At 45.4% G+C, this 24,714-nt stretch overlaps 1 protein-coding gene across 1 annotated transcript in view; it reads right to left on the bottom strand.

Moving 5' to 3' along the window:
* Positions 1 to 24,714, bottom strand: part of LOC106607986 (uronyl 2-sulfotransferase) — a 128,852-nt gene that overhangs the window by 5,153 nt on the left and 98,985 nt on the right. Inside the window, exons 3-7 of the mRNA XM_014205533.3 lie at positions 17,716 to 17,871; positions 12,272 to 12,351; positions 11,331 to 11,484; positions 1,438 to 1,535; positions 1,102 to 1,259 (exon numbers count right to left, since the gene is read on the bottom strand). Of these exons, the coding sequence (XP_014061008.1) occupies positions 1,102 to 1,259; positions 1,438 to 1,535; positions 11,331 to 11,484; positions 12,272 to 12,351; positions 17,716 to 17,871 (646 nt within the window). The remainder of the gene's footprint in view (positions 1 to 1,101; positions 1,260 to 1,437; positions 1,536 to 11,330; positions 11,485 to 12,271; positions 12,352 to 17,715; positions 17,872 to 24,714) is intronic.

Raw genomic sequence — 24,714 nt, 5'->3', positions numbered from 1 at the left:
GGCGGGAAAAGGTTACGGACCCCACCCTGGATAATTTCTATGTAGCAGGACAGAGATGCTCAGGACACACTACTTCAAAATGAATGAAAAAAACACACCATCTAAAATATAATTTCCACCTCCAGAAATGAGCCAAATAATATTGGTAGAATTATTTGTTTGAATTATTTTAAAGTATGCTATTACTTTAAGTATGCTATTATCAAGTATGCTATTAACAATAAACATTATTACCTGTAGCCCATACAGCATAGTGGCTAGAAATAAATAGGCTGAAGAATGGGGATACCTATCTGCATTTACCCTATTGGGCTAATCATTAGTTGAGTAGCAGGTGAGCTGCAAAAAAATCAGCTAGCGGGTAAAATTAAAACATTCTTTCAACGCTTAGGTCGGCTAGTGGTTCAGAACAATTACATTGCGGTTCGGAATCTTTTTTAATCAATATAATAGCGTTTTTAAAAACCCAGGAGCTTGCTGTGTAGCATTGTGTTCAGATTCCATTCTTTGAGCGGCGAGGCAGACATAAGGCTACCAGCTACGCACACCGTCTCTTATTTGTGTGGTGATAAAACATTCTAATTTGTCCACACGCAGAATTTATGCTCCCTCTCCACGTGAGAATACGACATGTTACCAAGTTTACTTTCCATATATATAGCCTAGCTCACGCTAAAATGACTAATTTAGGCCTAACCAGATAAATAAAAAGAAAGGTTATGATATGGGCAGGGGCGCAACTTTGGTTTTAGAAGTGGGGGGGACATAACTATAATAATTTTTTATTATTTTGATTCAGTCGGATAAACACTCCAAACAGTCTACCGCTCGGAGGCGTCCGTATGGTCCTAAAGCACACCATTGCCTCGTTTTGTAGCACATTCCAATGATAAAACTGAAAAATGCTATTTCAGAATGTGGAGCTGTCCCCAGTGAAAGTTGCTCCACTGATATGGGTAGAGGCTACAACACCACCGTGGAAACAGGTGTTGCGCGAGTGAAATCCCCAGTTTATAAGGACAACAACGTGGTAGATGGTTACATAGCCTGCACAAAGGGCAGTTAAATAACTTCAGCGGAAACACTGGTGTGTAGGCCTACCTGGGCTCTTGTAGATGTTGAGTACGTCAGTAAAGTAGTGAGGTAACAGTCTCTCTAGAAGAAGCAGGACATCTTCCAGCTCCTCTAGGATCCCCACGATAAGGAAGTTCTCTAGAACATTCTGTTTGGCCCTCTCCAGTGCCCATTGTCCCGGCTCCCTGAAACACACAGAACAACAGGCACAGTCAGAGGAAAATATCAACCAACCCAGAGGGAATTATAACCAATAATACTTTAATAAACATTGCCTTTTGCAAAAATATTAATACCAGTCAGGATAAAGTGTATCTAATACCAAATGTCGAGCCTGATTCCCTGCAACACAGGTCTTATTACCTGCACTGCGGGTGCTGTCCACAGAAATATGGGATGATGTAGAAGAGTCTGGGGTTGGAGCATTCTGGGTAATTCTCCAGGATGCACACATTGATGTCCTGGACAGGAGGGAGACCGAAGAGACAGCCCATCAGAAAAACAGACAATCACATTCAGGTTGCACAGGAAGTTGGCGGCACCTTAATTGGGGAGGATGGGCTCGTGGTAACGGCTGGAGCGGAATATGTGGAATGGTATCAAATACATGAAACACATGGTTTGATGCCATTCCATTCGCGCCATTCCAGCCATGAGCCGTCCTCCCCTCAGCAGCCTCCAATGTGACAGGTTGACGCCTACTTTTCTGCAAGAATAATGGGATTGAATGAAAAGTGCAATTCTACATTACGCTCACTAGGGGGAAGCCTTCACCAAGTCTTCTTGTCTCTTAAGGAACTCATACTACTTTGATGGTTAGCGTTACTAAAGAATTATGGTGGTAAACAGTAAAATTTGGAAGACAAGCTGCATTATGACTATAAAATAACTTTTTGGTTTGAACACTATTTTATATTTTATTTTAACAAATCAAAAAGGAACTAAAAAGAAGAAATAAGATGAAGTCCAGAAACTTCCATGGGCACTATTAATATGTTTGATCTCTGGCCACTTAGTTAAACGGGATGTAGATCTCCCTGCACCACCCCCTAATTACATTTCTAAATCAGGTTATGTAATTAGGAACTCAAATTAATTGATGTGAAAGTATTTATGTATTTATTTGAACTATTTATGATTGTAAAATGTTAACATCTTAAATAAAGATACTTTTTTAAACAAACCAAAAAAAGTAAACGGACACTGTCTTCAAACCACTCTCTGACAGCCTAAATAAGACATTCAGCTTCCTGTTAGCAGGTATTAGCTCATCTGTTTCCTTCTCAGTGGAATATGTAGGGTATCTCAAGAACAACATTTTGGTGGGAGGTCAATGGTATTATTCTCTGACCAGAATGATGACTGTTTAGTAATGCAGACCAATATACTGAAACAAGGGTAACCTTTGGTCTCCTCCGCTAGCCACATTATGTTGGCCATGCTACAAACATCCCAATCCCACCATCTTCTCTCCCTTCTGACCCACCGCCTGTATGAAAACGAAAAAAGAAAGTGTCCAAAGGCAGGAGCCACTGGAGCAGAGCAGTGAAACACTAAACCACCTCTCTGATTAACCAGTGGGCTGAACGAAGGAGGCCCACTGAGACCAAATTAAAAAAGAAAGAGAGATTAAAAACCCATAAAGGAGTGAAGTCACCCAGTCTTTTCTCTCTCTCTGCTACAAACCCAAGAGTCAAATCCATGTCATGTCAGCTGACGTAAGCTTTATTGACAGCAACGAGGCCTGGCCGACACAACACTCAAAAACACATGAAAGACACACACACACACTCAAATCCATTCACACACACAAGCAGGCACGCACGCTCGCACACCCACATACACAAGACACACCCACACCCACACACACACGACACCCACACATGAAAACCCAGACCCATTTCTCTGAGTTGAAACAGGTGAAGAGAGTGTAGACATTAATAAAAAGAGCAGGAGGTCTTGTGTGATGTTGGTTTATTTCACTGTGGCCTACATGCTGATAGGTGAGAATGTCCTCAGTTTACTTGGAAAAGGGCAATTTGTCAAGTTAACAGCTGGAGCCTAGACGCCTCACCACAGAGGGTAACCCTTTCCTGTAGTCATTGGCCAAAAGCGCCCTTTTTGGCTTCATGGGTGGAATGTTATTAATATTCATAATAAACATGATTTAAAGAACCCCACCTCAAATCTGGTGTTTCTATGTCAAACAGTTTTGTTATATTTCAGTCTTCTGTGATGTATATAAAGTGTAATATTGGGCTGCAAACTCAAAATTGAATACATTTCAACTCTATATCTGACATGGAGGAGGTCAGAGACACAGTGCCAGGACAACAACCTCTCCCTCAATGTGAGCAAGACAAAGGAGCTGATCGTGGACTACAGGAAAAGGCGGGCCGAACAGGGAGTTTCAAGTTCCTTAGTGTCCACATCACCAACTAACTATCATGGTCCAAACACACCAAGACAGTAGTGAAGAGGGCATGACAACACCTTTTCCCCCTCAGGAGACTGAAAAGATTTGTCATGGGTTACCAGATCCTTAAAAAGTTCTACTGCTGCACCATCGAGAGCGTCCTGACCGGTTGCATCACCACCTGGTATGGCAACTGCTCGGCATCTGACAGGTAAGGCGCTACAGAGGGTAGTGCGTACGGCCCAGTACATCACTGGGGCCAAGCTTCCTGCCATCCAGGACCTATATACCAGTCGTGTCAGAGGAAGGCCCTAAATATTGTCAGAGACTCCAGTCACCCAAGTCATAGACTGTTTTCTCTGCTACCGCACGGGCAAGCGGTACCGGAGCGCCAAGTCTGGGACCAAAAGGCTCCTTAACAGCTTCTACCCCCAAGCCATAAGACTGCTGAACAACTAATCAAATGGCCACCCGGACTATTTACGTTGACACCCCCCCCCCCCCTCCCCCCCTTTGTTTTTACACAGCTGCTACTCGCTGTTTATTATCTATGCATAGTCACTTCTCCCCTACCTACATGTACAAGTTACCTCTAACCTGTACCCCCGCACACTGACTCAGTACCGGTACCCCCTGTATATAGCCTCATTATTGTTATTTTATAGTGTTACTTTTTATAATTTTTTACTTGTTTATTTGGTAAATATTTTCTTAACACTTTCTTGAACTGCACTGTTGTTTAAGGGCTTGTAAGTAAGCATTTCACGGTAAGGTCTACACTTGTTGTATTCGGCGGCGCATGTGACAAATAAAGTTTGATTTGATTTGGTACAGGTGTCTTCTTTTTTTTAAGCCATGTGTGTGAGGTGTATACTTTGTTTCAAAGTAGATTTGTTTAAGACTACCAGTGACCCTATAGCCCACTGCAGTAAAAGGTTAGCTAAGCCAGAGAGACCCAGAGAGAGAGAGAACCAGAGGCCCAGGCCTTGTGGTTTTCAATGCCCAGAAGGGTAGCCTGGGTCTGGGATAAAAGGGGGTAAAAGCTAGGGTGAATGGATTTGAAAAGACCCACACTGAGAGGCGCACGCACGCACACACACACACACACACACACACACACACACACACACACACACACACACACACACACACACACACACACACACACACACACACACACACACACAATTTAGCAAAGTACTGTTCATTCTTGCACTTCTCCCATCAATTAGAACTATAACAGTCTTTGGAATAATTTCTTCCTCCATGCAGGGAAGCAGGAAGGATAGAGTGTGTGTAGTGGGAGTAGGACACTATGCAGTGCATTCAGAAAGTATTCAGACCCCTTGACTTTTTCCACATTTTGTTACGTTACAGCCTTATTCTAAAATTAATGAAATTGTTTTTTCCCTCATCAATCTACACACAATACCCCATACGGAAAACGCAAAAACAGGTTTTTAGACATTTTTGCAAACATTACATTTACATATTCCGACCCTTTACTCAGTCCTTTGTTGAAGCACCTTTGACAGAGATTACAACCTGGAGTCTTCTTGGGTATGACGCGACAAGCTTGGCACACCTGTATTTGGGGAGTTTCTTCCATTCTTCTCTGCAGATCCTCTCAAGCTCTGTCAGGTTGGATGGGGAGCATCACTGCACAGCTATTTTCAGTTTTTTCCAGAGATGTTCGATGGGGTTCAAGTCCGGGCTCTGGCTAGGCCACATTCAGAGACTTCTCCCGAAGCCACTCCTGCATTGTCTTTGCTGTGTGCTTAGGGTCATTGTCCTGTTGGAAGGTAAACCTCCAGTCTGAGGTCCTGAGCGCTCTGGAGCAGTTTTTTTTATCAAGGATCTCTCTTTACTTTGCTCCGTTCATCTTTCCCTCGATCCTGACTAGTCTACCAGTCCCTGCCACTGAAAAAGATCCCCACAGCATGATGCTGCCACCACCATGCTTCACAGTAGGGATGGTGCCTGGTTTCCTCCAGACGTGACGCTTGGCATTCAGGCCAAAGGGTTCAATCTTGGTTTCATCACACCAGAGAATCTTGTTTCTCATAGTCTTTAGGTGCCTTTTGGCAAACTCCAAGCGGGCTGTCATGTGCCTTTTACTGAGGGGATTCCATCTGGACATAAAGGCCTGATTGGTGGAGTGCTGCACAGATGGTTGTCCTTCTGGAAGGTTCTCCCATCTCCACAGTGGAACTCTGGAGCTCTGTCAGAGTGACCATTGGTTTCTTGGTCACCTCCCTGACAAAGGCCCTTCTCCCCGGATTGCTCAGTTTGGCCAGATGGCCAGCTCTCGGAAGAGTCTTGGTGGTTCCAAACTTCTTCCGTTTAAGAATGATGCAGTCCACTGTGTTCTTGGGGACCTTCAATGCTGCAGACATTTTTTGGTACACTCTCAGATCTGTGCCTCGATACAATCCTGTCTCGGATCTCTACGGACAATTCCCTTGACCTCATGGCTTGTTTTTTTTCTCTGTCAACTGTCGGAGCTTATATAGACAGATATGTACCTTTCTAAATCATGTCCAATCAATTGAATTTACCACAGGTGGACTCCAATCAAGTTGTAGAAACACCTTAAGGATGATCAATGGAAACAGGATGCACCTGAGCTCAATTTCGAGTCTCATAGCAAAGGGTCTGAATATTTATGCATATAAAGTATTTCTGTTTTTAACTTATAATAAATTTGCTAAAAATTCTAAAACCTGTTTTTGCTTCCTCATTATGTTGTATTGTGTGTAGATTGATGAGGAAAATGTTTTATTTAATCAATTTTAGAATAAGACTGTAATGTAACAAAATGTGGAAAAAGGGAAGGGGTCTGAATACTTTCCGAATGCACTGTATGTTTCCATTCTGGACCCACTCTTAGCCAGATCCCTGCAGTCCTCGTTTTCACACTTATCAACAAAGTCGGCGCTGCGACTCACATGACATTTGCCTGTGTTCCACTGTGTTCCACTGTGTTCCTCCCCCCTTATACACATAAAACATGACTTAATGTACCCACAAAAACAGAGAGGGAGTGGTAGGGTGAGGCGTGTGTGTGTGTGTGTGTGTGTGTGTGTGTGTGTGTGTGTGTGTGTGTGTGTGTGTGTGTGTGTGTGTGTGTGTGTGTGTGTGTGTGTGTGGTGTGTGTGTATTACGATATCACTAAGGTTGCAGGAAGTGTTGGGTTGCATTTCACATGCCAACTATTAAAGACTACAGTCTCTCACCCAGCCCTGGTCCTGTCTGGGGTTCTGTGGGGTTAATTATACTGGGACACCTGGTGTACAGTCAGGTCACAGCACAACACAGAGATCTGTCAGGAACATGACATATTAGCTTCATAAACCATTCATAAGCTTTGAGTGGGCCCCTGTACCCTCATAGGGCCAGACTGGGGCCACGCGACAATGATAGAACACTAACAAAAGCCTTATGAAACCTAGATGCCCTGGGGCTTTGATAACAGACCACCATTTCCACTCTTTCTTGCTCTTCTTCTCTACCCCTCAATTTCTCAAACTCTCTATTCCTCCCACCAAAAAAACATCATGAATTCCTCTTAAACCCACGAACTCTGCGGGTAACACAATATGGGAGAAAAGGACACGTGTCACTTCCTGTCTATGTAGATGATAGGTTTAGAGAGGAGGACGTTATCCTTTCAGTCAGCCACCAAGGGGCCATAAGGCTGTCTGACTGACTGACTTTCTGACTGACTGACTGACTGTCTGACCTGTTAACACAGGGAGCAATATTCTTAAAGAGATCAGTTCAAGCTAAACTTTGAATCCCCAAAGAAATCCACACATACCACTGTGTGCCTTTTCAATCTGCTCTGCACTGTCTCTCAGATCCGATGCTCTGCAAAAGGGAGCAGAACAACTGGAAGAGGCTTCAAAGGAACCATACGAATCCAAGAGAACCCAGAACACTTGTAGAACATGCAGACATTTCTCTCTCTCTCTCTCTCTCTCTCTCTCTCTCTCTCTCTCCTCTCTCTCTCCTCTCCTCTCCCTCTCTCTCTCTCTCTCTCTCTCCTCTCACTCACTCCACTCTCTCCCCCCCCCCCCCCACTCCTCACTCTCTCACTCTCCGGCAGAGGAAGAATATTGAAGAATGACTGTGTCCAGATTTTTAAAACCCTCTGGGCCTCTTCTTCTCTCCATGATCACAGACTGTGGACGTCCCTCCTCACAACCACACGCGATATGGGGCCAGCTGATGTTAGTGTAGCACCCACTACTACTGTCTCGTAACTGGTCATAAGCTCTCAACTGTTTACCATGGGAGCAAGTCCAGCACTGTTTGTTTTGGTCCCAAAAAATTCTAGTCACCAAAAATGTGTCTTGTGATGAAGGCAGATGAAGATAAAGTGTGACAGCCAATCATCCACCATTTCTCTTTTACTCTCTGATGCGTAGACAAGGCATGCCTTTGTAAGAACAACGCTGGGTGCCCGCCAGGATATCTTCTCTGAAGTGTGTGTGTGTCATCAGAGTAAACCAGTTCAAGGGTCAGAGAGGGAGAGTATAGAGTTGTTGGCAGTCTAGGGGTGCTCTGGCCCTGTGTCTGTGTGTCTGGGAAGAGCTGCTCTGGCCCTGTGTCTGTGTGTCTGGGACTGAGCTGTTCTGGCCGTGTGTCTGTGTGTCTGGGACTGAGCTGCTCTGGCACTGTGTCTGTGTGTCTGGGACTGAGCTGCTCTGGCCCTGTGTCTGTGTGTCTGGGACTGAGCTGCTCTGGCCCTGTGTCTGTGTGTCTGGGACTGAGCTGCTCCGGCACTGTGTCTGTGTGTCTGGGACTGAGCTGCTCTGGCCCTGTGTCTGTGTGTCTGGGACTGAGCTGCTCTGGCCCTGTGTCTGTGTGTCTGGGACTGAGCTGCTCTGGCCCTGTGTCTGTGTGTCTGGGACTGAGCTGCTCTGGCCCTGTGTCTGTGTGTCTGGGACTGAGCTGCTCTGGCCCTGTGTCTGTGTGTCTGGGACTGAGCTGCTCTGGCCCTGTGTCTGTGTGTCTGGGACTGAGCTGCTCTGGCCCTGTGTCTGTGTGTCTGGGACTGAGCTGCTCTGGCCCTGTGTCTGTGTGTCTGGGACTGAGCTGCTCTGGCCCTGTGTCTGTGTGTCTGGGACTGAGCTGCTCTGGCCCTGACAACAAAAGCATGTGTTTGTGTGCGTGTTCACATGACTGTGTCCATGCGTGTTTGTTTGTGAGTAAAGAGGGAGTGGGGCTGATGGGAAATGTAAGAAGTCTACCACAGGAATGTCTCAATAACTCATGCATTAGGGCCGAGACCTGTGTGAGAAACTGACAGTGTTCTTTCATTGACACCTACTGTACACACACAGCGGGACACACAGCGGGACACACAGCGGGACACACAGCGGGACACAGAGCGGGACACACAGCGGGACACACAGCGGGACACACAGCGGGACACAGAGCGGGACACAGAGCGGGACACACAGCGGGACACAGAGCGGGACACACAGCGGGACACACAGCGGGACACACAGCGGGACACAGAGCGGGACACAAAGCGGGACACAGAGCGGGACACACAGCGGGACACAGAGCGGGACACACAGCGGGACACAGAGCGGCGGGACACAGAGCGGGACACAAAGCGGGACACAGAGTGGGACACAGAGCGGGTCACAGAGCGGCGGGACACAGAGCGGCGGGACACAGAGCGGCGGGACACAGAGCGGGACACAGAGCGGGACACAGAGCGGGACACAGAGCGGCGGGACACAGAGCGGCGGGACACAGAGCGGGCCGGTGGGACACAGAGCGGGACACAGAGTGGGACACAGAGCGGGACACACAGCGGGACACAGAGTGGGACACACAACAGGATACAGAGCGGGACACAAAGTGGGACACAGAGCGGGACACAGAGCGGCGGGACACAGAGCGGGACACAGAGCGGGACACACAGCGGGACACAGAGTGGGACACAGAGCGGGACACACAGCGGGACACAGAGCGGGACACACAGCGGAACACAGAGCGGGACACAGAGTGGGACACAGAGCGGGACACACAGCGGGACACAGAGCGGGACACACAGCGGGACACAGAGTGGGACACAGAGCGGGACACACAGCGGGACACAGAGCGGGACACAGAGCGGGACACAGAGTGGGACACAGAGTGGGACACAGAGTGGGACACACAACAGGATACAGAGCGGGACACAGAGTGGGACACAGAGCGGGACACAGAGCGGGACACAGAGTGGGACACAGAGCGGGACACACAGCGGGACACAGAGCAGCGGGACACAGAGCGGCGGGACACAGAGCGGCGGGACACAGAGCGGCGGGACACAGAGCGGCGGGACACACAGCGGGACACAGAGCGGCGGGACACAGAGCGGCGGGACACAGAGCGGGAGACAGAGACACTCTCAGGTGAGCCAGCGGCAGCTCCCCTTTACTGTAGGAGGGGCCCTCTATATACTTTAATAAGGCATATGCTCCGGTACTCCTGGGACACTGAGCCAAACTGAATTACCCAGTTAGACTCAGCCACAATGACATTCACTTCACTGTGTGTTTGCTAATGTGGCTGGCTCAATGTGTGTTATGGTTATTGTGAGGGCCTCTGACAACGCACTGGTGTGTGTGTTCTGTACTTTCTGATTATGTAACACAGTTGGTATGTAACTAACTCGGGATGTCTGTGTGTTTGTGTGTGTGCGTGCATGTGTGTGTGTGTCTACCGACAAACATGCTTGATTGGAGGAGCAAAAAGGGGAATTCCTATTGCATGTTAGCTGACTCCATCTCTATACAGATTACACCAATCAAGACCACCACTAAAAACACTGCATGAATTCTCTTTTGAACCTTACTTAAATGGGACCTCCACTCAATAAAACACACACAAATCACATAGAAATGATAGTTTGAAATAAAACGAAAGCAGTAAATGCCATTAGGAAAGCCTGAGACGACCAATATCACCACAGACTATTGAGTTCCAGATAGTTCTCGTCTCTAACTAACCATTGGTCTAACTCAGTCAAGTCTGTAATTGAGTTCTAGGTAGTTCCGGGTTGAGAGCAATGGCGGAATGGGAGAATGGAGAAATGGAGGGATGACAAAAGCCCACAAGGGGCAAACGCTTTGTTACCCTTCCTTTGCATGCCACACCATGTACCCTGTGTCTTCAACGAGTACACCTATGATTTCTATTGTAGAACTGTTACAAGGAACTCTTTCAGGACCTCATACATTCAATACCGTAGGGCTATAACTAACACTGAATTATTATTACTGTTACTACAGTATATGCTGAGCCTCACAGGATTCTTTTTCTCAAATATGTCATTAAGGTGAGAAGAATAAGTGTTTGATGTTCCAGCATCTAAATCAGTTGAACCTAAGCCACTCATGCAGAGTCAAAAACATTGTACATCTATATAATCCATATCATCTGAAACCGTCCAATTAAGACTGAATTGTCTATCAATTTCCTTTTGTAGAATGTTCGAGAATGAGACATCTCATGTATGATTGTTCCATCTATTCTAAATCGTTTTTTCAATAACGTACCTCATTGCCAGAGATGAATGGAAGCATTACACAGCCATCCTGTCGATGAAACAGATGGAGACAAGGAAGGACTGTGTACAATCTAGTAATTCAGTCATCCAGTCAGTTACTGTTGAGGTCTGAATGATCCTCATACTGCATTAATATCCTGGACCACTAGCATTCAAACCAACACACTGATGCTGCTAATGGAACGAAGAAGATCTGTTGGACCAGAAATGAAAGATGGGAAAAGAGATAGAGTTGGATTGAGTTCTACAATAAAGGAGTAGTCTCACCAGGTATCTCTCTTCACCTTTCATCCCTGGTGTTCGGATGAGGTGATTCTGCTCCCCCCTCCAGTCCCCGAAACGTCGGAAGAAGTAGTTGGAGAGGAAACGGTTAATGGGGTCCCGTATGATGTTGATGTAGACGGGCTGCTCTATCCTGAACCTGACAGACAGAGGGACAGATGGATGGACACATTTATACAGGGTACATAGTACAGTTCTTCACAGTGGAGCAGTATTGGGGCCTAGTTGATAAGGAGATGGGCAACTGACTTACACTAAGTGTACAAAACATTAGGAACACCTTCCTAATATTCATAGGACCTCTTTTTTCCCTGAGAACAGTCTCAATTCGTCGGGGCATGGGCAAGGTATCGAAAACTTTCCACAGGGATGCTGGCCCATGTTGACTCCAACGTTTCCCACATTTGTGTCAAGTTGGCTGGATGTCCATTGGGTGGTGGACCATTCTTGATACACATGGGAAACTGTTGAGCGTGAAAAACCCAACAGTGTTGCAGTTCTTGACACACTCAAACCGGGAAACATAGCACCTACTACAATACCCCGTTCAAAAGCACTTCAATCACTTCTTCACCCTCTGATTGGCACACACAATCCATGTCTCAATTGTCTCAAGGCAAGTCTCCTCCCCCTTCGCTACACCAAGGTTCCCCAACTGGCGGGCCGCGGGTGATTGTATTTGGCCCCCCAAGTTTGGGCTCCTTGCGGTCAATTTGCTGTCTACAAATGATTTGTACATTAAATCAAATGTCAAGACTTTTCTGAAAATGTAAACTAGCAAGGCGGTTCTGATGAAAACATTGTCCATTCATAGCTACAACAGTGAAACCACTGTTTCAGGTGGTTCTGTGTGCCATTGACACCTTAGCATCATAGATGGATGGATGGTGCCAGTTGTCATACGTGGTGTGCTCTGCTGTAGTTACCGGGTGAAGTTGAGGAAGTGGACATGTCTGGTGTAGAGGAAAGGCTGGGGGATGTTGCTGATGTTCCTCATAAGGTCCACCTGAAAGACACACATCAAGAGAAATGACTGTACTAGTCAATACTTGTATCAAAGACAGTATGTCTCCCCAGGATGGAACCAGAACCAAACATAAAGTTCATTTAGAACCATTTTCACTAAACCCTTTTGTGCTTTAATAGGCGATGATGGAATAACTGTAATTAATGACACATTCATTTCACATGTTCTGGCTTCAGCAGAGAAATCGATTAAGAGGTTGTGGAGATCCCCTTTCCACTGTGTTAAAACCTGACAACATCATCATGTTGGAGACCCCCTGTCCACTGTGTCAGAACCTGACAACATCATCATGTTGGAGGCCCCTGTCCACTGTGTCAGAACCTGACAACATCATCATGTTGGAGACCCCCTGTCCACTGTGTTAGAACCTGACAACATCATCATGTTGGAGGCCCCTGTCCACTGTGTCAGAACCTGACAACATCATCATGTTGGAGACCCCCTGTCCACTGTGTTAGAACCTGACAACATCATCATGTTGGAGACCCCCTGTCCACTGTGTTAGAACCTGACGACATCATCATGTTGGAGACCCCCTGTCCACTGTGTTAGAACCTGACGACATCATCATGTTGGAGACCCCCTGTCCACTGTGTTAGAACCTGACAACATCATCATGTTGGAGACCCCCTGTCCACTGTGTCAGAACCTGACAACATCATCGTGTTGGAGACCCCCTTTCCACTGTGTTAGAACCTGACGACATCATCATGTTGGAGACCCCCTGTCCACTGTGTCAGAACCTGACAACATCATCGTGTTGGAGATCCCCTGTCCACTGTGTCAGAACCTGACGACATCATCATGTTGGAGACCCCCTGTCCACTGTGTTAGAACCTGACGACATCATCATGTTGGAGACCCCCTGTCCACTGTGTCAGAACCTGACAACATCATCGTGTTGGAGATCCCCTGTCCACTGTGTCAGAACCTGACGACATCATCATGTTGGAGACCCCCTGTCCACTGTGTTAGAACCTGACGACATGATCGTGTTGGAGACCCCCTGTCCACTGTGTCAGAACCTGACGACATCATCATGTTGGAGACCCCCTGTCCACTGTGTCAGAACCTGACAACATCATCGTGTTGGAGACCCCCTTTCCACTGTGTTAGAACCTGACGACATCATCATGTTGGAGACCCCCTGTCCACTGTGTCAGAACCTGACAACATCATCGTGTTGGAGATCCCCTGTCCACTGTGTCAGGACCTGACGACATCATCATGTTGGAGACCCCCTGTCCACTGTGTTAGAACCTGACAACATCATCATGTTGGAGACCCCCTGTCCACTGTGTCAGAACCTGACAACATCATCATGTTGGAGACCCCCTGTCCACTGTGTCAGAACCTGACAACATCATCATGTTGGAGACCCCCTGTCCACTGTGTCAGAACCTGACAACATCATCATGTTGGAGACCCCCTGTCCACTGTGTCAGAACCTGACAACATCATCATGTTGGAGACCCCCTGTCCACTGTGTCAGAACCTGACAACATCATCATGTTGGAGACCCCCTGTCCACTGTGTCAGAACCTGACAACATCATCGTGTTGGAGATCCCCTGTCCACTGTGTCAGGACCTGACGACATCATCATGTTGGAGACCCCCTGTCCACTGTGTTAGAACCTGACAACATCATCATGTTGGAGACCCCCTGTCCACTGTGTCAGAACCTGACAACATCATCATGTTGGAGACCACCTGTCCACTGTGTCAGAACCTGACAACATCATCATGTTGGAGACCCCCTGTCCACTGTGTCAGAACCTGACAACATCATCATGTTGGAGACCACCTGTCCACTGTGTCAGAACCTGACGTCATACAGGCTGGAGCGAGATCCCCAATCCCCTCATCTCCCATTATTACATTAATGAGAGGAGCTAAACCACACCACATGTTATGTTATCCCTCAGTGGGTCTCCCTGTTGATAAAGCCCATCTGTATATCTGGTTCTAGTGTGCTGGTGATAGCCAGGACTTTCTGAAAACGACATCTACCCAAAACACTGTCCTCAGGTTTCATTCTGTGAAACGACTAGCAGAGAAAACCGATTGGAACAATGAAATGTTCGCATTGTGTACTGTTCATAATCATATGTAAAAGATGCTCATTCACAGTTTTGTGTTCCATATCATCCCAGCCTAGGTGGATGTTCTCCACCTCTGTGGTTCCCCAGGCCTGTCAAGAGACAGGTTCGGACCTGTACCCCAGGTGAGCTCCATGGTGGGGGTCACACCTGGCCCTGACCCCTGGGGGTGGAGATGGGACAGGTGGGACAGGGAAACGAAGGTGGGGTGGATAACAACCCTCTAAATACTGAGGGCTGACCCTGTCATAACCTTGGCTGAGCTCACCAGCATTACTCAATAAACTGAAGGAAAAACATGAAGGCCTTGATATCTATTGCGACTTGTTATATAGCCATTTGTTATCTAGTGTGATAGCATTATGGTTCATATGCCTACAATCAACAGTTGTAAATCTTTTGGGACATATTTTGACGCTGTGTTTGGAATGAAACAAGTGCTGCTGCTCCATAAACATCAATGAGAAACTGTGACGTCACTGCTAGTCTGTTTGGACAGGCTATCTGAGGCCCCAGTCACACGAGAATTTGACAGCCCCTACTCTCTCTCTCTCTCTCTCTCTCTCTCTCTCACATTCTCCCTCCATACAGAAAAAGCTAAATTCTGCTGACTTCCAGACCAATTAGCCATAAGCTTATACCCCCCACTACACCCCATCCCCTCTCCCTGCACCCTAAACACATTTGGGTTGATTTAATGGCTATAGGGAAGGCCAAACACACACACACACACACACACACACACACACACACACACACACACACACACACACACACACACACACACACACACACACACACACACACACACACACACACACACACAACCCCCCTCTCATTCAGGAAGGGAGGTGAGTAGAGGAAGAAGGGGAAGACGGGGGAGAGGAAGAAAGACTGAAAGAGGAGGATAGTCTGGGATTCCAGAAATATTTGATGCCCCTCTCCCCTCCCTCTCTTCCTGATTGAAGGCTGTGCCTTATAGGCTTCCTGGTTGGGCTCCGCAGACCACTGGGACTGGGCTAGTGTAAACAGACTCAACTTTTCTGCTATTGCTACTGCATATGTCCCTCAACACCTCACCCCCACTCCCCTCACCTCTCCATTCAATCTCTCCACCTCACCCCTCCACACTCCTCTCACTTCTCCCTTAAAACCTTCCACCTATTTAAAGTCTGCTACTCCAAGCCGGGCCAGACCATTTCAATGTTTTAATATCCGTGGTAGCTAGTATTCAGGAACATGGGTTCCATGGCAGAGCTGCGTTTGTTTGCTGTGTAACATATTTGGTGAGAGAGAGAACATAGCACCACACAGCAACACAGAGAAACTCACAGAAAAGCTGTGTTGCTATTTCTGACCAAGCTAAAATAAAGCCATCTCTCTCTCAGATCTTGTAGTCTGGCTATAGAGAGAGAGACAGGTCACTATAAGATGTGGGTACATAGGGCTCCACAGGGCTCCAAAGGGTAGGGGACCTTAACCTGTTTGGCTACCCTGGCTGGGACACTCGGTTCTGGGCAAACACATTAGCAGGCCACTGGCTGAGCCAAAGGATAATGGTCCAACACTCTAGTCCCCAGCCAGACTGGAGCTAAGGAGACCAGCATCTCTAAACTTAGACAGCATGCATCTGGATCTGCATAAGTCAACACACACGCACACACACAGCTACTCTAAGAGGACGTGTTAGTGGACCATAGACAGAGGTGTTTTATGTCTCTCTCTCTCTCTCTCTCTCTCTCTCTCTCTCTCTCTCTCTCAGAGGCTTAATAATTCTAGTACAGCCAAGCGTTCAGGGTTGATGAATGTTTAAACTACCTGTTTCAATATTAGCTTTAATTAAATATTTACTTCAAATCCAGTAATGGTTATGAATATTTAGCATCTACTGACCATTCAAACATAAAAAGATTTCTACAGCACATTTTCACACTGATAAAAAAGGCCTATGAGGATATGAAACATTACCACATAGACTATGACACAGGAATACACCATTATTCTCTTCCTCTATGAAGAGTCTGAGAGTCTGCTTAAGTTGGTGTTAGGCGGCAGGAAGTGTAATTTATAGAAGGGCATATGAGGGCATATTTTATTGGTCTGGCACTGATGGAAGATGCCTGAGAGGGGTCCTACCACAAGACAGGTGTGCCTAGTTAACTCCAGTCAGTACAGTCAGCTTTCTAATTAAAATGTTCCACAAATATCACTAGAATAAAGGAAGATGAAGAGAGGGAGAGAGAGTCAGAGAGAGAGAGATTGAGAGAGAAAGACAGAGAGAGAAAGACAAGAGAGAGAGATAGAGAGAGAGAGACAGAGACAGAGAGAGAAAGACAGAGCGAGAAAGACAGAGAGAGAGAAATAAATACCTATTTTTGATCATGCAGAATGACTAGCGTTCAGTAATGTTTTAATTTGTGTTGGCATTTCCCATGACACAGCCTGTCATTTCAACATGTTTCTGAGGGATGCGGTTTTAAACACACGCAGCACTTCCTCTATAAATGCTGTGTTGATGTCCTTAAGATGTTCTTGGAAATCATAAAAATACATTTCCCATCCCTTCAGCCTGTTCTTAGAAAGACTGAAGGACAATACAGTAGCTTGCTGTGCTACAGCTTTAAGTGATAGCATTAGGACATCACTACCACTTCTTGTGGTAGTGATGTCCTAATGTCATGTTGCAGAGAGAAACATGTGCTGTTTTATAATGCTATTCTAAACATTTTGTCATGATAAAATGTTGCAATTTTAAAGCTAATTTCCAGCAATTCTACAGTTTTTGCCATGGGGCAGGGGAAAACATTTGCTGTTTTATAGCTCATTTCATGCTTTTGTTCACATTTTGCAATGAGGCTGAGATAAAATGTTGCAGATTTAAAGCTAATTTCCTGCCATTCTACACATTTTGACATGAGGCTGAGAGAACATTTTGCAGTTTTAAACTTAATTTCCTGCAATTCCACACATTTTGCTATCGTGTGCTATCAAACATAAGAAAATGGGTTGTGGGCCCCCTGGAGGTTGGGGGCCCCGGGGCACGTGCCCCTGCGTGGCAATTTTGTAATCGGGCCCTGCTTCCGGTCATCATACAACAAGGCAACGCTCCCCACTCCTCCCATCTCTGACCCTTAAAGCACACCCCCTCAACCACCACTGATCTCCCTCCCTTTCTCCATCTTTACCCGTTCATGCTTGGTGACACGTGTCATACCTGTTAATGCTTGGTGACGCGTGTCATACCTGTTCATGTTTGGTGAGGCGTGTCTTGTTGTGGATGTCTGAGGAGACCAGGTTGAACTGATGTCTCTCTGCCAATAACCTTAGTAGGATGACTACCGTCCTGCTGCCACACTTCCCCACACGATTATACACCACCTGACTGGGGAACGGCAGCACCTGAATGGGAGAACAACATAGAACACACACTGCTGAGGAGACGGAGAGCAGCAACAATGATCTCATCAAATAACAATTAGCTAACCAAAGCCATGATTATTGCCTTCTGGAGGTAACATAAGGCTAAGATAAGGGTAAGAATGATGGTAGGTACAGCTGAAACATGACACCAAGTAAGTGAGGACGAATTCAAATATGGTTAGGACGAAAGGAAAGAAGAAAAGAAAGTGAAGAAGGGGAACACTGCCAAAGGGATTGGACTGCTCCTTCTCTTAACTCTTACTCTGTCCTTCCTCTCTGACCTCTGACCTGTCTTTTGTGTCTATTTTCCCAGGGGGCTGTTCTCACTCGACCCCCGATGCCCTGCCATCCTGCAGATAAACTCCACACGAAGTGCTTTATCAGGCACACACACACACACACATACAGATACAAACACAGCACACACACTGGTCACTGTAACGCATCCCTGGATTCCATCTGATAGCAGAAGGATCACTGAAAGAAGGACAAAGCTAGTAACAGTTAAATCTGAAAGGTGTCGTCAGGGATGCTCCTAACCTTTTCCCTGTCATGACTTCAATGAAGCCTTTTTTTTATTACAAATACAAAGAGTGAAGAATTCAGCGGCGGGAAATTCCTGCCGGCATTCCCAGTCTGGAATGGTAGCTGAGATTCCCCCTGGGGGAAATTCTACACATCTGACAGGGACACTGAAGACATGTCTACTGTAGTACAACTCAGGGTTAGGGGATGGTGCTGAACCCCATGACAGGCATTTTAGAGTAGTGGTCCACATGTCTGTGCCTTTGTGTGTGTGTGTGTGTGTGTGTGTGTGTGTGTGTGTGTGTGTGTGTGTGTGTGTGTGTGTGTGTGTGTGTGTGTGTGTGTGTGTTTTTCTCCATGTTTACCCCTACATGACCTACAACTCCTGTATCCCAGTCCACAGTGTTTTGTATGATGAAACCCAGAGCGGTTAGGGCCACACACACCACTTCATTTTGCACCTCTATCCTGAACTGTATCCCTGCCTGCCTCGCCCCAGCAGCACAGTAAAAACAGGGCCTGTCACGTATCAATTTGAGGACAGCCCGTCACTTTATCAACAACGTATTTCCTGTTTTTCCAGATTACTGGAGTTACAGGAAATCATCAGAGGATAAAATGCTCTGGCAGCGGGTGGAAACAGAAATATGTGTGTTGTTTGGCCTGGGCTTGAAAGAGGGTGGGATGATGACAATCCCCTGTGATAACTTTGTTTGCACAACTTGTGTTGATAGGCATGAGTCTGTCTGTGTCGTGTCACATGGTTTACACCCTTCACTCCCCTTTGATAAAACATCATCAACACTGTATGAGGTCGTTCTAGACCTAAAGTGGGTTTATTTAATAGAAAAAGGTTTAGAAAAGAGGGCTGTATTCAATCAAAACCTATGGCCAGAACAGTCTGGCGCTAGAAAAAACGAAATATTCCTCTTGCACATCCTGACAGCGGAATTGGATCCAGCTAAGAAATGAAATAATTCTGAAAGTGTGAAACAATAAGACAGTCAACTCTGTATCAATTCTCACAGCACAGAACGACATTTGGTTCCAGGGAGTCAGTTAAACAGGCCTACCATGTCTCTGTTTTTGTAGTAATACCAGACCTCTTAGCTTATCACATTCTAATGGCAGTGATAACATATCTGCTGTGTTTGTATGAAGAAAAAAAACATCTGGGTTTGTTAGAATTAGCTCACAGAGGGCAAGGAACCCTAGGGGCTTAGCCACCCCAGTACAACCCCTCTGATGTGGTTGCTAATGGTAGCTAGCTGTGGCAAAACTTTGATCTGAAAAGAGGGAAGAAAAATAGCGGGAAAACCACAAATAGTAGCCAGGCAGCCAGTATAGCCTACACAAGAGCACAGCGCTTTACAGTAGCCTATAAGTCACCCACTAAACATAGAGCACAGCGCTTTACAGTAGCCTATACGTCACCCACTAAGCATAGAGCACAGCGCTTTACAGTAGCCTATAAGTCACCCACTAAGCATAGAGCACAGCGCTTTACAGTAGCCTATAAGTCACCCACTAAGCATAGAGCACAGCGCTTTACAGTAGCCTATAAGTCACCCACTAAGCATAGAGCACAGCGCTTTACAGTAGCCTATAAGTCACCCACTAAGCATAGAGCACAGCGCTTTACAGTAGCCTATAAGTCACCCACTAAGCATAGAGCACAGTGCTTTACAGTAGCCTATAAGTCACCCACTAAGCATAGAGCACAGCGCTTTACAGTAGCCTATAAGTCACCCACTAAGCATAGAGCACAGCGCTTTACAGTAGCCTATAAGTCACCCACTAAGCATTTAGCCTCTTTTTTTTGGTCCTGTTGGGATGTTTTTGTTGCAGTTTGGACTGGCCTTGATTTCAACGTCCAAGGACATAGATTTTTGGTTGGGTCTGGACCAAATCTGAACCAATCATATATGTCTATTTTTGGTTCAGATTTTGTCCGGTCTGGACCGGCCTTTATTTCAACGTCCTCAAGACGTTCGGTCCGTACCACCCTATATTTGGCCCAATCATAGACGTCTATAATTGGTTAGGATTTGGTCCGGTCTGGGCCAAATCTGAACCAATCATAGTCACTACAGTACCAGTCAACAGTTTGGACACACCTACTAATTCAAGGATTCTTCTTTATTTTTACTATTTTCTACATTGTGGAATAATAGTGAAGACATCAAAACTATAAAATAACACATACGGAATCATGTAGTAACCAAAAAAGTGTTAAACAAATCAAAATATATTTGATCCTTGATATTCTTAAAAGTAGCCACCCTTTGCCTTGATGACAGCTTTGCACACTCTTGGCATTCTCTCAACCAGCTTCACCTGGAATGCTTTCCCAACAGTCTTGAAGGAGTTCCCACATATGCTGAGCACTTGTTGGCAGCTTTTCCTTCACTCTGTGGTCCAACTCATCCCAAACCATCTCAATTGGGTTGAGGTCGGATGATTGTGGAGGCCAGGTCATCTGATGCAGCACTCCATCACTCTCCTTCTTGGTAAAATAGCCTTTACACAGCCTGGAACAAATGATAGTTCCACTAACGGCAAACCAGATGGAATGGCGTATCGTTGCAGAATTCTATGGTAGCCATGTTGGTTAAGTGAATCTTGAATTCTAAACAAATCACTGACTGTGTCACCAACAAAGCACCCTCACACCATCACACCTCCTCTTCCATGCTTCACGGTGGGAGCCACACATGCATAGATCATCCGTTCACCTACAGTGAGGGAAAAAAGTATTTGATCCCCTGCTGATTTTGTATGTTTGCCCACAGACAAAGAAATGATCAGTCTATAATTTTAATGGTAGGTTTATTTGAACAGTGAGAGACAGAATAACAACAAAAAAATCCAGAAAAACGCATGGCAAAAATGTTATAAATTGATTTGCATTTTAATGAGGGAAATAAGTATTTGACCCCCTCTCAATCAGAAAGATTTCTGGCTCCCAGGTGTCTTTTATACAGGTAACGAGCTGAGATTAGGAGCACACTCTTAAAGGGAGTGCTCCTAATCTCAGCTTGCTACCTGTATAAAAGACACCTGTCCATAGAAGCAATCAATCAATCAGATTCCAAACTCTCCACCATGGCCAAGACTAAAGAGCTCTCCAAACATTTCAGAAACAAGATTGTAGACCTACACAAGGCTGGAATGGGCTACAAGACCATCGCCAAGCAGCTTGGTGTGATTATTCGCAAATGGAAGAAACACAAAAGAACTGTCAATCTCCCTCGGCCTGGGGCTCCATGCAAGATTTCACCTCGTGGAGTTGCAATGATCATGAGAACGGTGAGGAATCAGCCCAGAACTACACGGGAGGATCTTGTCAATGATCTCAAGGCAGCTGGGACCATAGTCACCAAGAAAACAATTGGTAACACACTACGCCGTGAAGGACTGAAATCCTGCAGTGCCCGCAAGGTCCCCCTGCTCAAGAAAGCACATATACATGCCCGTCTGAAGTTTGCCAATGAACATCTGAATGATTCAGAGGACAACTGGGTGAAAGTGTTGCGGTTAGATGAGACCAAAATGGAGCTCTTTGGCATCAACTCAACTCGCCATGTTTGGGGGAGGAGGAATGCTGCCTATGACCCCAAGAACACCATCCCCACCGTCAAACATGGAGGTGGAAACATTATGCTTTGGGGGTGTTTTTCTGCTAAGGGGACAGGACAACTTCACCGCATCAAATGGACGATGTACCATCAAATCTTGGGTGAGAACCTCCTTCCCTCAGCCAGGGCATTGAAAATGGGTCGTGGATGGGTATTCCAGCATGACAATGACCCAAAACACACGGCCAAGGCAACAAAGGAGTGGCTCAAGAAGAAGCACATTTAGGTCCTGGAGTGGCCTAGCCAGTCTCCAGACCTTAATCCCATAGAAAATCTGTGGGGGGAGCTGAAGGTTCGAGTTGCCAAATGTCAGCCTCGAAACCTTAATGACTTGGAGAAGATCTGCAAAGAGGAGTGGGACAAAATCCCTCCTGAGGTGTGTGCAAACCTGGTGGCCAACTACAAGAAATGTCTGACCTCTGTGATTGCCAACAAGGGTTTTGCCACCAAGTACTAAGTCATGTTTTGCAAAGGGGTCAAATACTTATTTCCCTCATTAAAATGCAAATCATTTTATAACATTTTTGACATGCGTTTTTCTGGATTTTTGTTGTTGTTATTCTGTCTCTCACTGTTCAAATAAACCTACCATTAAAATTATAGACTGATAATTTCTTTGTCAGTGGGCAAACGTACAAAATCAGCAGGGGATCAAATACTTTTTTCCCTCACTGTACTCTGCGTCTCACGAAGACACGGCAGTTGGAACCAAAAATCTCCAATTTGGATTTATCAGACCAAAGACAGATTTCCACCGGTCTAATGTCTATTGCTCGTGTTTCTTGGCCCAAGCAAGTCTGTTCTTCTTATTGGTGTCCTTTAGTAGTGGTTTCTTTGCAGCAATTCGACCATGAAGGCCTGATTCACACAGTCTCCTCTGAACAGTTGATGTTGAGATGTGTCTGTTACATGAACTCAGTGAAGCATTTATTTGGACAGCAGTTTCTGAGGCTGGTAACTCTAATGAACTTATCCTCTGCAGCAGAGGTAACTCCCGGTCTTCTAACCCTGTGTCAGTCCTCATGAGAGCCAGTTTCATCATAGAGCTTGATGATTTTTGCGACTGCCCTTGAAGAAACTTTCAAAGTTCTTGAAATGTTCCTCATTGACTGACCTTCATATCTTAAATGAATGATGGACTGTCGTTTCTCTTTGCTTATTTGAGCTGTTCTTGCCATAATATGGACTTGGTCTTTTACCAAATAGGGTTAACTTCTGTACACCACCCCTACCTTGTAACAACACAACTGATTGGCTCAAATGCATTAAGAAGGAAAGAAATTAAAGAAATGAACTTTTAACAAAACTCCCCTGTTAATTTAAATGCATTTCAGGTGACTACCACATGAAGCTGGTTGAGAGAATACCAAGTGTGTGCAAAGCTGTCAAAGGGTTGCTACTTTGAAGAATCTCAAATATTTGTTTAACACTCTTTTGGTTACTACATGATTCTATATGTTTAATTTCGTTTTGATGTCTTCACTATTATGTAGAAAATGGTAGAAAGAAAAACCCTTGAATGAGTACGTGTGTCCAAACTTTTGACTGGTACTGTATGTTTCACAAGTTTGAACAGCACAGTACAGCACAATACAGTACTGTAGAGCACAGCAGAGTACAGTAAAGTACACAGTACAGTAAAGAAAAGTACAGTATAGTATAGTACAGTACAATACAGTAGAGCACAGTAAAGTACACTAAAGTAAAGAAAAGTTAAGTATTGTACCCTACTTTACTCTAATGTACTCTACTGAACTAAATTGTACTCTACTCTACTAAAGTAAACTATACTGCACTATACTCTACTGTACTCTAATGTGCTCTACTGTGCTCTATTGTACTTAACTGTGCAGTACTGTACTGTGATATTCAAACTTGTGAAACATAGCTTAGATGTCTATGATTCGATCAGACTTGGATTTAGTCAGCACCGACCAGATTTGTACTTGTTTGGGGGAGGAGCTCATTAGAATAATACTCAGCATGCTTTGCAAATGTTTGTTTTTACATTTTCATTTTGATTATTCAGCAGAAGCTCTTATTCAGAGCGACTTACAGTCATTGCATTCAACTAAGGTAAATAATCAACAGACTAAATACAGGCACACACTCAAAAATGCGTAACAGACATGCAGCGGCCTGAACATGCATACAGACTAGTGTCTGTAACCGTTACTGAGAATGTTATTGTAGCTAAAGTGGTCTTTTAGTTTAATCTGTGGATTGGACTACTTTGAACATCGTTACTGACAGATGTAAGGTTTTTATAAAAAATGAACCTATTGTAAATGCATGTGACAGATGGAGCAATAACACATATTCTGTTGTGATAGAATGCTTACTTCATTGAGAATGCATGTGCAGATGAAACTTGGCCATAGAATCAATGACTGAAAAATAAGTATTTTTCAACATCTGTAAATTATATATTTTCAACACCCAGAAAATATGTATTTCTGATGTCTGGAAAATATGTCTTTTCACCTTTTATTCAGCACCTAAATGCACCTGATTTCAATGTCCGCTAGTTAGTGCTTATGAGGTTGGTTCAGTTTCGGTTTGATTATGACAGAATAATCACGACTTTGGTTTCGATCATTTTTTACAACATTAAATGCACTATGCATTATGTGGGTTGAATGCTGTATCAACACAGAAT

Source organism: Salmo salar, chromosome 06 (assembly GCF_965601325.2).
Source record: "Salmo salar chromosome 06, fSalSal1, whole genome shotgun sequence".
Taxonomy (NCBI): domain Eukaryota; kingdom Metazoa; phylum Chordata; class Actinopteri; order Salmoniformes; family Salmonidae; genus Salmo; species Salmo salar.
This window is presented reverse-complemented; position numbering and strand designations above follow the sequence as displayed.